The 16,262-nt window shown below is 39.5% G+C and overlaps 2 protein-coding genes across 11 annotated transcripts in view; one reads left to right on the top strand and one right to left on the bottom strand.

The window, feature by feature from the left end:
- Positions 1–8,297, top strand: part of mfn1b (mitofusin 1b) — a 49,136-nt gene extending 40,839 nt beyond the window's left edge. For all 7 annotated transcript variants that reach the window (XM_088349012.1, XM_088349015.1, XM_088349013.1 and 4 more), the window contains 4 exons: positions 130–306; positions 1,658–1,854; positions 1,927–2,061; positions 5,685–8,297. In XM_088349012.1, the coding sequence (XP_088205138.1) occupies positions 130–306; positions 1,658–1,854; positions 1,927–2,061; positions 5,685–5,754 (579 nt within the window). In that variant the 3' untranslated portion in view covers positions 5,755–8,297. The remainder of the gene's footprint in view (positions 1–129; positions 307–1,657; positions 1,855–1,926; positions 2,062–5,684) is intronic.
- Positions 8,298–15,613: 7,316 nt separating this feature from the next.
- The window catches only part of LOC148354644 (guanine nucleotide-binding protein subunit beta-4), a 54,708-nt gene continuing 54,059 nt past the window's right edge, over positions 15,614–16,262 (bottom strand). For all 4 annotated transcript variants that reach the window (XM_088349019.1, XM_088349018.1, XM_088349022.1 and 1 more), the window contains one exon: positions 15,614–15,923. In XM_088349019.1, the coding sequence (XP_088205145.1) occupies positions 15,817–15,923 (107 nt within the window). In that variant the 3' untranslated portion in view covers positions 15,614–15,816. The remainder of the gene's footprint in view (positions 15,924–16,262) is intronic.

The following is a 16,262-nucleotide window of genomic DNA, read 5'->3' as shown; positions in this document are numbered from 1 at the left end:
GAATCGGAATATACAGATGAAATATATAGAGATTTTAAACAAAAATCATGTACATGTTCCTTACATTTTAATTTTTAAAAATTTCGGTTTACGTTTAATGTGAGATTTTCTATTGATGTGTCCCATCAGACCTCCGTGCCAGTGCTCCCACCTGCCTCAAAACCCTCGCTGGGCCCCCCGTCCACCGTGGCCCCACCTCCCAGCCAAGCTTTCATGAGCCAGGAAGACTTGATGGTCGCCATGGCGACCAACGCGGCATCACTCACCTCTCGCATCTCCATGAGCGCCATCGTTGTGGGAGGAGTGGTACGATCTTTTCAATTAAGGCAGTTTTTAAAAGAAGTAACTAATTCAATGCCATACAGTATAAATACACATTGTCTGAGTTCTAAAACGTTAAAATGATTTTTTTTTTTCTGGAGGTGGGGGGACTTTAAAAAAAGTTTTATAGCATGTTTGATGCAGCTCATCAGTAAGTATCAAGCCTATGGGAATGATTTTAGCATAATAAATACTCATTAAATTGCAGGATTGGCTTGGATTAGATCTTTGTCGACTTTCTAGTCTTCCAGCGATTGAAGTGTGTAAGAAGACCTGTATGACGAGTAGGTATAGTGAAGCTGTGTGGTGATTGTCACGAGGCATGAGCAACAGAGCTTCAACAGAACTGTGTCCTTTTTAAAAAAAACGCGGTCTCCTGAGGAAATGCGTTTACCACGGTGACCGAAATAGTGTGACACGTCACCGGAATATTCGGGCGCTAAAAAGTATTTGCATAGTTCATGTATAAGTTCAGTGTTCTTGCAATAAAAAGTTATTTTGCAAGCGCCCTTGTGAATATGGAAAGCATTGTTTAGATATTGGAGGTATCACAAACGCAAAAAAAAAAGCACGAAAGTGAAAGTTCTGCCTGAGTTTTAAGTTTTCTTGGAAAAAAGTATTTTCAAGAAACTGTTTTAACTTATTTACTAAATAATGGTAAAAGCTAGAAAAATAATTTTCTAATGAAAAATGAGGGTTCACGCTTTTTTAATTCGTTCTATGCCTATGCAGACGCTGCCCGACTTGCGAACGAGTTAGGCTCCGGACGAACGTCAGTAAGTTGAATTTGTTCGTAAGTTGCTTCAGTGCTATATTTTGTATGTTCAAGGCTTGGATAAGTAACCTGTATTGTTTTGTACTAAAAAATAAACATTTCATAAAATGATCTGCTCTGTAAAGATAAATAAAGTGAGGTTTAACTTTTGTGAGATGCGCTTCAAGAGGTCTACTCCTTGGTAATTAGTTGCAGAAAATAAGTGTTCCGACTATTATCCCAACCTTGTCAAGCTGTCTCATTCCACTTTCGTTTCAAAAGAAACTGCTCGCCTCTTCTTTAAACTTTACACCAACAATATTAAATGGATGCAGGAGATATTAAACAATAAAAAATTTTAGCGTGCTGGAGGTAGTGTAGGCGTAGAATGTGAGGTGCGCAGTATGTCCATCCTACTCCATTTTGTTTATCTGGGCAGGATTATAATGATCGTTCATGTCCTGTCACTGGTTGAAGTTCAGAAAATGTGCTTACTGTTTTGCTCTTGGCTTCTGTAGTGTATTTAGCTCCATTCTAAGCTATGACCCCTGGTGGTAAATTGTTACACACTGTCTCTTCAAGGTTTGGAAGACGGTGGGCTGGAGGCTGATCGGCATGGTGGCCTCTCTGTACGGCTTGCTGTACCTTTATGAGCGCCTGATGTGGACCACCAAGGCCAAAGAGCGCAGCCTAAAGCGGCAGTTTGTGGACTACGCCACAGACAAGCTGCAGCTCATTGTCAGCTTCACCAGTGCCAACTGCAGCCACCAAGTGCAACAGTATGACTAGTTTAATGACTTGAGGCTCTGAACGCTGCGTTATAGCCCTATGAGCTATTTTTACTTCTCCAGGGAGATGACCACCACCTTTGCTAGGCTGTGTCAGCAGGTGGAGCAGACGCAGGAGGAGCTTGAGGCCGAGATAAGGCGGCTGAGCGCCAACATCCAGCAGCTGGAGGGCGTCCAGAGCCACGCAAAAAGTCTGCGGTAAATAAGATGACGTACACTATGAAGGACCAATCCTGCCATTTATAAATAAATATAAATCACGTAATGCATAGATATATAAATTAATTGCATTCATGTCATTCATTTAGGTATTTATCATTTATTTTGACGTTTATATCGGTATTTATTTTGTCGTGTATTTTGGTGCAACAAAATGTTATTCAATAGAGGGGCCTGGTCAAATTGGTTGAGCTTTTCACCTTTTGGTTGTGCGACAAGTGCACCAATCAACTCAGCTGAGGCAACTTTTATTGAACTATTTGCAACAAAATAGAAGACAAAATACACGACAGAATACATGACAAAAGTAATGACGCTACAAAATGTGCGACAAATTTGCAACAGACTACACTACAGAATAAATGACAAAATACACAACAAAATAAGTGGAAATATGCAACAAAATACGTGACAAAATACACAAGACAATAAATGACAATATGCGACAGAATGCGCGACAAAATAAAAAGACAATACTTGACAAAGTACGTGACGAAAGACATGACATACGAAATGACAATACACCACAAAGTAAATGACAATACGCGACAAAAAGCGCGATGGAATACACAACAGAATAAATGACAAAATACACAACAAAATAAATGGCAAAATACGTGGCAAAATACACAACAAAATAAAGGACAATACGCGACATTATAAATGACAAAATACACGACAAAATAAATGACAATACGGGGTAATGTAACTGACAGAATACACAGCAAAAAAAATGACAATATCCAACAAAATACGCGACAAATAGATGATAGTATGTGACAAAATACACAACAAAATAAATGTGAATATGAGACAAAATTCCCAACAAAAGACATGACAGAATAGACGACAGAATAATTGACAATAAATACAGAGAAAAATGAGAGAATGACCAAATGCAAAAAATAATGAATGAAATGTACATTTGTTATCTAAATAAATTAACACATAAATCCATTAACACCTATTACAAATACTGAGATTTCTAGATATAAATTAACACATTTATTTCTTAAATACAGAAATAAATAATCAAATTGTACATTTATATAGAATAAAATGAAAACATAATTAAAGTTATACCTAAATATGTTACACATATTTTTGAATACTAATACATTTACTTTTACATACGGCAGGATCAGTTCTCCATCATACACGAGGGGGGAAAAGTTCATTTTAGGCGGAAAGAACACACACAAAAAAAGCCGCCAGGTTAACAAAATTGGGGTATGCTGGCCCCAGCTTGCAGCAATAGTTGACTGGGGACAATGGATCATAGCCAATTATGGCATTTCTTTTTAGGTTGGCCAGAAAAACACGCTTTAGCGTTCCAAATTGCCCATAAAATTGGCTCTCTCGGCCACTGCTCTCCGCAACAGTTGACCGGAGCTAATACATTGTGGTCAATACTGTGCATTTCCCTTTAGGGGCGCCTTCCAACAAAAGTGCCTTCTGCCAGTTCCCGCTTGCAACAATATGGGATTTAGGATAACGGATTGGGGCCGCACCGGTGAGGTTTATTTTAGGCGCAAATAGCAGGAAAAAGAGCCCCTGTCCAGACTAAAGTGCGCTCTGGCAGCCCCCGCTTGCAGCAATAGTTGATCGGGTATAATGTATCATGGCCAAAACAGTGCAATTCCATTTTTATGGACTGAACGGCAAATAGGAGCTGCCAGGCCTGACAAAAATGCGCTCTGTTGGTCCCTGCTCTCAAAAATAGTTGACCAGGGAAAACAGATCACGGCCACAACTGTGCAGTTTATTTTAGCCAAACCAGGACTGCACGCCTTCTGGCAGTCCAAGCTCTCAGCAATATGCGGTAGGGCTTAATGGATCACTGCCCCACCAGTGCAAATCTTTTTGGGTGGAAATAACTGCAAAAAAAGAGCTGTTGACTGGGGATAATGTATTGCAGCCAAAACCCTGCAGTTACCTTTCGGTTGTTTCACTGATCCTTTACCGCCTAGATCAGGGGTCCTCAAATACAAATTTTAAGGGTACACAAATGTTTTTCTCAAACAAGCATGGGTCTATTTATCATGACAGTCAAGTGCAAGGCAAGTCAACAGAGGTAAAGTTGGTTCTCTTTTGTCCAAACACATAATTCGGCATTTCTTATGCCATCACAAAGATGTTTTCTCACATCAGCCAGTACTTCAGTACGTCTCGTGGTTGATGGATCTGAAAGTGGGATTGGTTTGATTTTTGTTGCCCTTTTCTCCTTTTATTTTCCTTTAAACATTGCTGCCATGTCCTCAGTCATACACTCTATTATTTCTCCATCAGAGAAAAGGTTCTTATGTTAGGCCCATACCCACGACAGTCTGGTGAGAACTCCATCGCAATTTGTTGTTGTGTCACAGATTTAACAATAACCTTGTTGGACTGTTGATATGACTGCTTCAACCTGTCAAATTCTAGCCTTCTCAGGTACGAATTAGGAGGAAACTTCTTTTCAAAAGAGCTGTGCTCTTTTACATAATGGCACTTCCCATTTTCACTTTTTATTTATTGCAACCTTCTTTAAACATATTAAACACATTGGTTTTGTACTTGCATGTGGCAAAATGGATACATATTTGTCAAGTCCATTCCTCATGAAAACAGTGGTTTTTATTGTCTACTTTTCATCTTTTAGTCATCGTTGAGCATGCCATTATTGTCGGATTAGATCTTCCACTTGAAAGGGAACAGATAGATCGTGTTCGTCGTCGTCGGTCCAGCCAAACCAGCAGCGTTCACACACTCTCAGCCAATCAGTGCATCATTGTCATAGAGATGACAGCCCATATTACCATGTCACCCAGGCAACAGCCAAATCAGGAATGCTGTTTCCTGAAGCAAAACTTTGTCCCTCTCGCTCACACACACACAACGCAAAGAGCGCGTGCAGTGAATACAACAAACTTGGGAACATGGGAGATGTTTGTCTAATGCTAAATCTAATTCACCCTGGTCATCTTGAAAGGGGGATTACCACTTGTGAGGTCCCTTCTCAAAGTTTTTCTTTTTCCTCACGCTGAGGTTTTGAGTTGTTCCTTGCCTGCATGTTGGTTTAAGATCAGGTAATTGTAATCCTGTGCAGTCGTTTGAGATATTTTTGTTATTAAGGGCTATATAAATAAATGTGACTTGACTTGACATGAAATGAAAGCTAATTAGGCGACACAATAGTAGTGCATAGCGACGGATCGGCGACAGACAAATGTTTTTTTTTTTTTTTTTTTTTTTGTCTTGTTTGAAGAAGTGCTATTCGACCTGGGTCCGCAGAGAGGTGTGCCGTGGTCCACAACTGGACCACGGTCCTCTGATTTAGCACCCCTGGCCTAGATCATCGGAGCACCATTTCCTGTGTACATAGTGGCAAATAGGAGCTGCAGGAATGTCAAAAGTGCACTCTGCCAGTTCCTGCTTGAGCGGGGGGCCAGCAATAGTCTACTGGGAACAGTGAATCGTGGCCAAAAGAGTGCAGTTCACTTTTTGGAGAACAGAACAGTGCATTACCAGCCAGCGCTCGCAATAATATGGGAACGGGGATAAACAGTAATTTGACAGTAGTCTTAGTATTTCATTGACTTTTTTTTGTGTGTAATCCTCAGGCACAAAGCAAGCGAGCTGGAGAAACAGTTGGAGGCGTTTACCAAGCAGTACCTACAGTTTCAACAATGATGTCTGAATTGCTTCCTTCAAATTGTACAAACAATCCAAGAAAAATGTTTGTTATAGCTATCAAAAGGTATATTTTTAATGGTTGAAGAGTCGGGGCCCTATTTTCATGCTTACTGATGATTTTCAAATACAATTTATTTGTTAAGCACTTTTCAGGCAATATATTGCCATTCAAAGTGCTGTATAAAAACATTCACTGTACAATAAGACAATAAAAAGTCAACAAACCGCTGCCAGAAGACTTCAGGGACTGCAAAGGCTGATATAATAAAAGCCTATCAGACTGATAAGATGGCCCAAGACTGTTAAGACATTTAAAAACTAGTAAAGGACCTTAAAATCGGGGAGCCAATGCAGCGATTTTAAAACTGGTATACTGTAAGCACATGTTCTGCTGAAGGTTGAAGTGGCTGCAAGCTGGCAATGTTCTTTTTGGGAAGACCAGAAAGCAGGGAATTACAATAATTTAAACGAAAGGATATAAAAGTATGCATCACCACCTCCGTGTTTTCCTGTGAGAGAAATGGGAGTGGTTCAAGTGCTACAAATTCCGAGGCAATCTCCTGCCATCCCTATTAGTATGGATACACCTTTCTCATGGTTAGTCTGTGCCATAATCATTAATTCTATTACTATTTTAGTTTTTGTGTTTTAACCATTGTGTCATCTGTTTATATGGCGTTTTGGGTGGGGCATAAAGAAGGGGGCATTTTGTCTTATTGTACAATGGATGTTTTATACACCACTTTGAGAGGCAATGTACAGGGAGTGCAGAATTATTAGGCAAGTTGTATTTTTGAGGATTAATTTTATTATGAACAACAACCATGTTCTTAATGAACCCAAAAGTATCATTAATATCAAAGCTGAATATTTTGGAAGTTGGAGTGGGGCTTTTTTAGTTTTAGCTATTTTAGGAGGATATCTGTGTGTGCAGGTGACTATTACTGTGCATAATTATTAGGCAACTTAACAAAAAACAAATGTATTCCCATTTCAATTATTTATTTTCATCAGGGAAACCAATATAACAGCTCAACATTCACAAATATACATTTCTGACATTCAAAAACAAAACAAAAACAAATCAGTGACCAATATAGCCACCTTTCTTTGCAAGGACACTCAAAAGCCTGCCATCCATGGATTCTGTCAGTGCTTTGATCTGTTCACGATCAACATTGCGTGCAGCAGCAACCACAGCCTCCCAGACACTGTTCAGAGAGGTGTACTGTTTTCCCTCCTTGTAAATCTCACATTTGATGAGGGACCACAGGTTCTCTATGGGGTTCAGATCAGGTGAACAAGGAGGCCATGTCATTAGTTTTTCTTCTTTTAGACCCTTTCTTGCCAGCCACGCTGTGGAGTACTTGGATGCGTGTGATGGAGCGTTGTCCTACATGAAAATCATGTTTTTCTTGAAGGATGCGGACTTCTTCCTGTACCACTGCTTGAAGAAGGTGTCTTCCAGAAACTGGCAGTAGGACTGGGAGTTGAGCTTGAGTCCATCCTCAACCCGAAAAGGCCCCACAAGCTCATCTTTGATGATACCAGCCCATACCAGTACCCCACCTCCACCTTGCTGGCGTCCGAGGCGGACTGGAGCTCTCTGCCCTTTACCGATCCAGCCACGGGCCCATCCATCTGGCCCATCAAGACTCACTCTCATTTCATCAGTCCATAAAACCTTAGAAAAATCCGTCTTGAGATTTTTCTTGGCCCAGTCTTGACGTTTCAGCTTTGTGTGTCTTGTTCAGTGGTGGTCGTTTTTCAGCCTTTCTTACCTTGGCCATGTCTCTGAGTATTGCACACCTTGTGCTTTTGAGCATTCCAGTGATGTTGCAGCTCTGAAATATGGCAAAACTGGTGGCAAGTGGCATCTTGGCAGCTGTACGCTTGACTTTTCTCAGTTCACGGGCAGTTATTTTGCGCCTTGGTTTTTCTACACGCTTCTTGCGACCCTGTTGACTATTTTGAATGTAACGCTTGATTGTTCGATGATCACGCTTCAGAAGCTTGGCAATTTTAAGAGTGCTGCATCCCTCTGCAAGATATCTCACTATTTTTGACTTTTCAGAGCCTGTCAAGTCCCTCTTCTGACCCATTTTGCCAAAGGAAAGGAAGTTGCCTAATAATTATGCACACCTGATATAGGGTGTTGATGTCATTAGACCACACCCCTTCTCATTACAGAGATGCACATCACCTGATATGCTTAATTGGTAGTAGGCTTTCGAGCCTATACAGCTTGGAGTAAGACAACATGCATAAAGAGGATGATGTGGTCAAAATACTCATTTGCCTAATAATTCTGCACTCCCTGTATTACCTGAAAAGTGCTTTACAAATACATTTGATTTGATAAATAAATGATGGACTACAACACTTCAAAGAATCACAATGAAATACCAAACTTACTAACGGGGTGCTATATTTGTAAACTACTGTGCTTGGAAGTGTGAATATGCCTTTTTTGGGGAAAAACCTGTCCGGTAACCTGTACATGCCTTTTAGAAAGGATTATAAAAGACCCTTTTACTCAATTTGGCAAAGAACGTGTAGTGTTGCTCCCCAAAATCATGCAGTGATTGTAGTAATCAGCGAATGCAGAGTGATCCTTTCAGCTTGGAGTAATCGGAACTTTGCTTACCGTGTTGCTGGGGGACTTCTTTTGTCCGATTTGATCATCAAAGGGTAAGTTTACCTGCAGTCGTGTACAGCGTGTGTTCCTTTTTGTCTTTGCCTCATTTGAGGTGAGCAATTTGAACTTTTCCTTTTGTGTTTTTGACGCTTGTCTATATTGGGCGCCACTAGGTTGTACTTGTCCAAGACATACCACAGGAAATGGTGCCCCTACAACTCTAGTGGTTAAGGGATCCATCCAACAAACCAACCTTGCAATTAATATACTATTGTCCAGATAGCTCCCCGTGAGCGTGCGGGCTCTCAAAGGCTTCCGATTTTGTTTGGTCTATGTTAGCTCCATTAGCAGTCGGCTAGCTAGTCAGCCTGCTGTGCTTTTTTCGCTGATTGGTCCCAGTTCGTCCTCTTTGGCAGCCGGCCAGCCTGCCGTGTCCTGGCTTGTTTAGCCCATGTTAGCTCTTTGTGCAATATTTATCTTTCGCTCTTAAACACTTTGGTTAAAACAACACAGGTTTGGGTCTGAAATGGACCAACCCAATACCTGGTTGATATGACCAACGTCCTGTGTTATTTAAAAACAACTCACAAAAATTGTGTACACGCTAAATACAGTTGGGTTATAAACAATTCAAGTTTGGGTAAAGAATTGATGCACTTGCGCAACAAACAAAAGAGTTTGTTTAAAATTTCAAAAGTCATTTAATTTTATACTTAACAGTCGGGTTGTTCTAAACAAAATGACCCAAACAATTGGCTTGTTAAAAAAACAGAAAAATGGATTGAATTAAATTTTATTTACTCTTGGGTAGGATGTGACTTGAGCTGGTAGAGTAACGGCTGGATGCAGATGGGGGGGTTGTGGTGGGGTGGCAATTTCAAATGAAAACTGATTTTAAAACTGTACTTGCAAGGTCCAATTTTTTGCTTTTCCCTTCAGCATTACTGCAAGCATTAAGGTACAAAGCTAGTAAATACACGATAAAATTTTACAGTATCTTATTACCAACTTGCTAAAAGCATATGAAATTCTGGACCGAAAAAAGAAAAAGGCATTGTGGGTGGTAGTTCATCCATTAGCATTTTGACATTTTCACAGTGCCTTGACACAAATACCAATATGTCAACCGAAAGCAGACATGCATCTTCGAGACATAACTCATTGAAAAAAAAATATTTATTTCACACATGAATGCAGTGATTTTCTGATACTTAAGGTTAAATGCAATCAAAGTGTAAGAAAAAAATGTTTTTGACTTATTACATCATATTTAAATTCTACAACAATAAAGAAAATGAAAAGAAACATGGTTATAGAATAAATTTGATTTAACTGGACTGCAAATAAATGATCACAACTAGTGTTAAGTAAAACCATGTGGAAAAAAATAAACTATTATGACAATGTAGGAAAAAATGTGTCAATTTTTGGGACACAAGCACCTGAGATGAAACATGATAGGTCCAATATGTATATTTTTTAAGACTGCAGCGCTTTTCTTAACTTGCTGTTAGAAAAAGTACGATGGATTTAGAAATAAGAGGGAATTTAACGGGGCAGCACGGCACAGTTCTAAGGTCTTGGGAACCTCCTGTGTGGGTTCAAATCCAGCTACCGGACTTCCTGTGCGGAGTTTGTATGTTCTCCCCGTGTTTTGTGGGTTTCCTCCGGGTACTCCGGTTTCCTCCCACATTCCAAAGACATGCATTTCAGGTGGATTGGCCGGTCCGAATTGTCCCTAGGTGTGAATGAGCAAGCGAGTTGTCTGTCCCTGTGTGCCCTGCGTTTGCCTGGCAACCAGTTCAGGATGTCCGTTGATTGCTGGGATGGGCTCCAGCACCCCCACGACCCTACTGAGGATAAGTGGTGCAGCTAATGGGATGAGATGAGGGAACTTAATGTTTTTTTCTCGTATGCTCTAATCATGAGACATCAGTTTGGTCCAAGAATTGATAGAATTTCACTCAATAGTTCCCTCAAAAAACCCTGCAGGAAGTCCAGTATCTTTGAAATTTCTGGGGTAGGGACTTCAGGTCTTGGAAATGTGTCCTCTCAGATTTATTTTCTATGAGCTGTATTGATGTCTTATTCCTCGATTCAGCTGTGTCGGAGGGGGATATAAAAACCAAGCCAAGATGACAAATCCATAGTGTTGCTTCCCCCAAAATATACTGGACTGTCTCAGAAAATTAGAATATTGTGATAAAGTTCTTTATTTTCTGTAATGCAATTAAAAAAACAAAAATGTCATACATTCTGGATTCATTACACATCAACTGAACTATTTCAAGCCTTTTATTATTTTAATATTGCTGAATATGGCTTACAGCTTAAGAAAACTCAAAAATCCTATCTCAAAATATTAGAATATCATGAAAAAGTATACAAGTAGGCTATTCAACTAATCACCTGAATCATCTAATTAACTCGAAACACCTTGCGAGGGTTTCCTGAGCCTTAAAAACACTCAGCTTGGTTCAGTAAACTAGATCACAAGTATGGGGAAGACTGCTGATCTGACTGCTGTCCAGAGGACCATCATTGATACCCTCCATTAGGAGGGTAAGACACAAAAAGAAATTTCTCAAAGAGCAGGCTGTTCACAGAGTGCAGTTTCAAAGCATATCCACAAAAAGTCTGTTGGAAGGGAAAAATGTGGCCGGAAACGCTGCACAACCAAGAGAGATGACCGCAGCCTTAACAAAATTGTGAAGAAGAGCCGCTTCCAGAATTTGGGGGAGCTTCAAAGACAGTGGGCTGAAGTTGGAGTCCAGGTATCAAAAGCCACAGTTCACAGACGTGTCCGGGAAATGGGCTACTATAGCCGTATTCCCATGGTCAAGCCACTTCTGAACTCAAGACAACGGAAGAAGCGTCTGACTTGGGCTATGGAGAAGAAGCACTGGACAGTTGCAGAGTGGTCCAAAGTCCTCTTTTCAGACGAAAGCAAGTTTTGCATTTCATTTGGAAGTCAAGGCGCCAGAGTCTGGAGAAAGGCTGGAGAAGAGCAAAATCCAAGTTGCTTGAAATCCAGTGTGAAGTTCCCACAGTCAGCAATGGTTTGGGGAGCCATGTCAGCTGCTGGTGTTGGTCCACTGTGTTTCATCAAGTCCAGAGTAAATGCAACTGTGTACCAAGAGATTTTAGAGCACTACATGCTTCCATCTGCTGAAAAGCTCTATGGAGATGAGTATTTCATTTTCCAGCATGATCTGGCACCTGCCCACAGTGCCAAAACCACCAGTAACTGGTGCACTGACCATGGCATCACTGTCCTTGATTGGCCTGCTAATTCCCCTGACCTGAACCCCATCGAGAATTTGTGGGGTATAGTTAAGAAGAAGATGAAAGACAACAGACCTACAAATGCAAAGGCCGCTATCGAAGCATCCTGGGCATCAATAACACCTCAGCAATGCCACAGGCTGATTGCCTCCATGCCACGCCGGATTGATGCAGTAATCTGTGCAAAAGGATTCCCAACCAAGTACTGAGTGCATCAATGGACATTTTCAAATGTTTGATTTAGTTTTGCTGTTATAAAATTATTTTTTTTACTTGGTCTGAGGAAGTATTCTAAGATTTTGAGATAGGATTTTTGAGTTTTTTTCAGCTGTAAGCCAAAATCAGCAATATTCAAATAATAAAAGGCTTGAAATAGTTCAGTTGATGTGTAATGAATCCAGAATGTATGACATTTTTGTTTTTTTAATTGCATTACAGAAAATAAAGAACTTTATCACAATATTCTAATTTTCTGAGACAGTCCAGTAATTATTGTCCAGTAGATGGCAGAAGACAAAACGAAGGTGACTTTGAGTCCATGCAGTTCACACTAGGGCTTACCTCTTGAAGGCTATTTTAAAAATAAAAATTCCCCACAGTCCTTAGCGAGGAAGGTCAACTTAACTTTGTACACTCTGGGAAAATTTCTCAATTTTTTTCCCAAGGAACATCGCAGGTAGGAAAACTTGTGTGGCAAAAGCACCTTTGTTGGAGCAGGCACTAGCAAACATTTCAACCCAGTCAGAACCCGCACCGGACGTCTTTCAGATGTTGGATTTTGGGTATGTTTTAACACATCCATCCATTATCTGCACCGCTTATCCTCAGTAGGGTCGCGGGTGTACTGGAGCCCATCCCAGCAATCTTCGGGCAGGGGACACCCTGAACTAGTTGCCAGCCAGTCGCAGAGCACACAGGGACAGACAATTCGCTCGCTCATTCACACCTAGGGACAATTTGGATCGGCAAATTAACATGATATGCATGTTTTTGGAATGAGGGGGGTAACCGGAGTGCCCAAAGTAAACTCACGCAAGCATGGGGAGAACATGCAAACTCCACACAGGAGGTTTGAACCCATGACCTCAGAACTGTGCCGCACACGCGCTAACCACTGCCCCACCGTGCTGCCCATGTTTTAACTCCAAAAATGGAATTAGATGGCTCCTTGAATGTGAACTCAAATTAATCAGCGTATTTACCTCGTCTCACGTGGTCCAAATTTAGCCCCAAAAAGATGTATTTTCGATGTCTTGAAAGAGACGCTTTTTAGTTTTCTACCAAATAGAGGCGCCTTTTGGAGGGTTTAAGATCAGGCTATGTGATTAAGGGGATTAAGTGCTATACAAACAAATCTGACTTGAGACCGTTTTTGCCAATCCCCTCCAGGCACCGGACGCCTTTTGGACGTCATTTTAGATTACAGGGTTTGTACACCTTTTTTCTGGCCAGATTGGGTGATTTTGTTTATGGATGAAACAGATGGAAAATGCCGCTCTGCATTACCTATCTATGAAAACACAGAAAAGGAGGAGAACCTCTGGCCACACATCAAACACATGTTCCCCTCAAAAAGGGTGCGAAACGCCATGTACAGTATGCAATGTCTCCTTTGTTCAGGTTTATGGGCTAGCTTGTTTTCCTGCTTGCAGAGCCTGCTAAAATAAGTAATGGGGCTTCAAATGTGCTCAATTTATTTGATTTAAACTATTTTTATTTGCTTTATTAAAGCACTTGAATTTACGTTGATTTTAAACTACTTTTAAGTTCAATGTATTTTTCTTGATTGGATGGACTTTGATTGGTTGTTTGAAAAAAAAAAAATGTTAGTTACTCAGTACTTTACTGCATTCAATCTTACAGACTGATCTTTTGCTTTGCTTATTTCAGTTAATACTTTTGCGTGTTTCAAAGGATCTGTATAAAACAGCTAAAATATAATAGTAGTGATCTTTCACATTTTATCATTTATAGCACTGAAGAAATACTCATTTTCATTTTATTGTTTTGATATTTTTTTAGGGGATGTTGTTTTGTTTGACTTCAAATCTGTTCAGTGTGTAAAAAGCTAAATTTGTTTTGTATTTTACAATTTTTTTGTAGATCTGTGAATATTTTAAATTTATATTTCCTGTGTTTTTCAGGGATCCTTTGCAAAACGTATAAAATGACTAATTAATTTAGTGCATAATGTTTTATTATTATTAATACATAATGAAAAAACCTGGGAAGCCATTTGGGAGCTGAAAGTAAGCTGAGCCAAAAATGTCCATTTCCTAAATAGAACTATCTTCTTGGATGTGACTAGTAGCAGCCATGTCAGCGTCATTTTCACGCACTTTTAAAACAGATGTATTCATCTATTGCGTGTTCTATAAAATCAGACTGCCAAGACAATAAACATGGCAATAAGAATAAAATAAAGCATTTTCAAGCTCTTTAGCCAAAATTCAAGCATTTTCCTGACCTTAAAAACAACACTGAAATTTAAGGATTTCAAGCACCTGTACAAACCCTGAGACAATTTGGTTATGGTCTGTTTTTGGCACAATTTAGACATCTTTGGGCTAAATCTGGTCTTATTAAATATGATTTAGACGTTGAATTTTGGACTAAATCAGGTCATCCGAGTTCATTTTTGCCAATACCCCCTAGCACCGGACGTCTTGGATGTTAGACCACATGTGGTTTTGGTCTGATTTTGACACAGATAAGAAATCTTTTGGTCATTTGATTTTGGGCTAAATCCTAGCCATTTTGGCCTGATTCTGGTCCTGTTCTGTTTTAAACACAATTTAGACATTTTTTGGTTGTTGAAATTTGGAGTAAACCGTGTCCTGTTCCATTTTAGATATGCTTTGAACATCTTTTGGATGTCGACCTTTGGACTAAATCTGCAGTGGTCCATTTTAGATAAAAAATTAAATCTAGAATTGGTCTTGGTAGGTTTTAGGGACGCATATTGGACGTAAAGTTTTCAGGTGAATCTGGTCCTAGTCCGTTTTATACATGTTCTAAACAGCTTTTGGACATGATATTACAGGTCTGGTGTGATCTGTTATAGACCTGAATTTATAAAAAAAATTGACATCTGGGTTTTTTTCTAAAATGTACTATTTCTTTTTTTTTTTTTTGTCTGGTCAAACCAAAAAATGCCCAGTTTTTCTGTGCTCAGACCAAAACAATAAAAATACCTTTTTATTGTCCTCTTGTAGTATGTAAGTGTGAAGACAGTTCTAGAGATGAATTTTCCCTTTTTAAGATCTAAATTTACAAAAATCTGAACTTTTTTTGGGAACTAGGTTAAGGTATAGTTCCATTCAACTTATTATTTTTTAATGCAGCAATATACAATTTTTTGTCTCTATTTTTCTGATGGTACCTAAAACACATAGGTATGAGTGTTTACCTGACGTGGTCAAGTTAAATCAGGTTTATTTGCCCTTAATCCTAAAGGGAAAGGACGTTATATTTAGTCCCTTCTCGTGGTACAAAAACAAAACATTGATTTGAATACTAGGCAGAATACCTGGACTATCAGACCAATGTTTATTTGGATAAAATACAGGTTGATTCATTTCTATTTCTTTTAACATCGTAGAATCCCTTCTTAAATCAGTACCATGTTCTTACGGCATCTTTCCACCACGCTCACTGGCCCTCGCCCATACACAGTGGCATCTAATGGTCAAATATTACTCATTGGGGCTTTAATACCTTTGTTCAAATTTATGTGCGAAATAGAAGTTTTGGTCTAGAAAATGTTTGCGAAATCCTACTATTTGTTGTCGTCTTCAAATGCCCTGATTTATAGCATATGAGACAACTGTTTTGATGACGTTAAGTAGAGGGAACACAAAAGCTTATTATAAAGAAAATATAAACACAAACGTATATATGCATATATGATGCATATACACATACACAAGTCTATACATATGTACCATCTTTTTATATATACATTTACAAATGACACATCTTTTTTGTAAGTAACTGACCTAACTGCTTTTGATTGGACTGCTTGAAAATATTGAAGTCGCTTAGTTAGGCGAAGGAAAAAAAAAAAAAGAAAAGAAAAAAAGTTTTCCTTCAGCTCCTTGAGTCATGTGACTTTTAGGGGGGGCAGGCCGGAAGGATTAATTCCAGATCCGGAGGAAACTGTCCCAAGATCCGGTCCCTACCGCCATGCCGTCTTCAGTCACGCCCAAGCAGCTCACCCTGTTGTCGTGGCCTGCCAACACACCTGCAGAACCATAAGTCAAATACCAAAATATTTTTTTTTTTAAAAAAGTATATAAAATGTTTTATATATATATATATATATACTATTGCATACACTTCTCATCAGTGCAACTTTTGCAGTCACTCAAACAGTGACAGTAGCCTTCAACAGTCTCTCTCTCTCTCGTATATATATATATATATATATATATATATATATATATATATATATATATATATATACATCCATTATCAGCACCGCTTATCCTCAGTAGGGTCGCGGGGGTGCTGGAGCCAAACCCAACTATCTCCAGGCAGTGGGCAAGGGAAAACCCTGAACTGGTTGCCAGCCAGTCGCAGG

Source organism: Urocampus carinirostris, chromosome 12 (genome assembly GCF_059441175.1).
Source record: "Urocampus carinirostris isolate Australia breed hairy pipefish chromosome 12, RoL_Ucar_1.0, whole genome shotgun sequence".
NCBI classification, from domain to species: domain Eukaryota; kingdom Metazoa; phylum Chordata; class Actinopteri; order Syngnathiformes; family Syngnathidae; genus Urocampus; species Urocampus carinirostris.
Note: the sequence above shows the minus strand (reverse complement) of the source record. Positions and strands in the feature narration are given on the sequence as shown.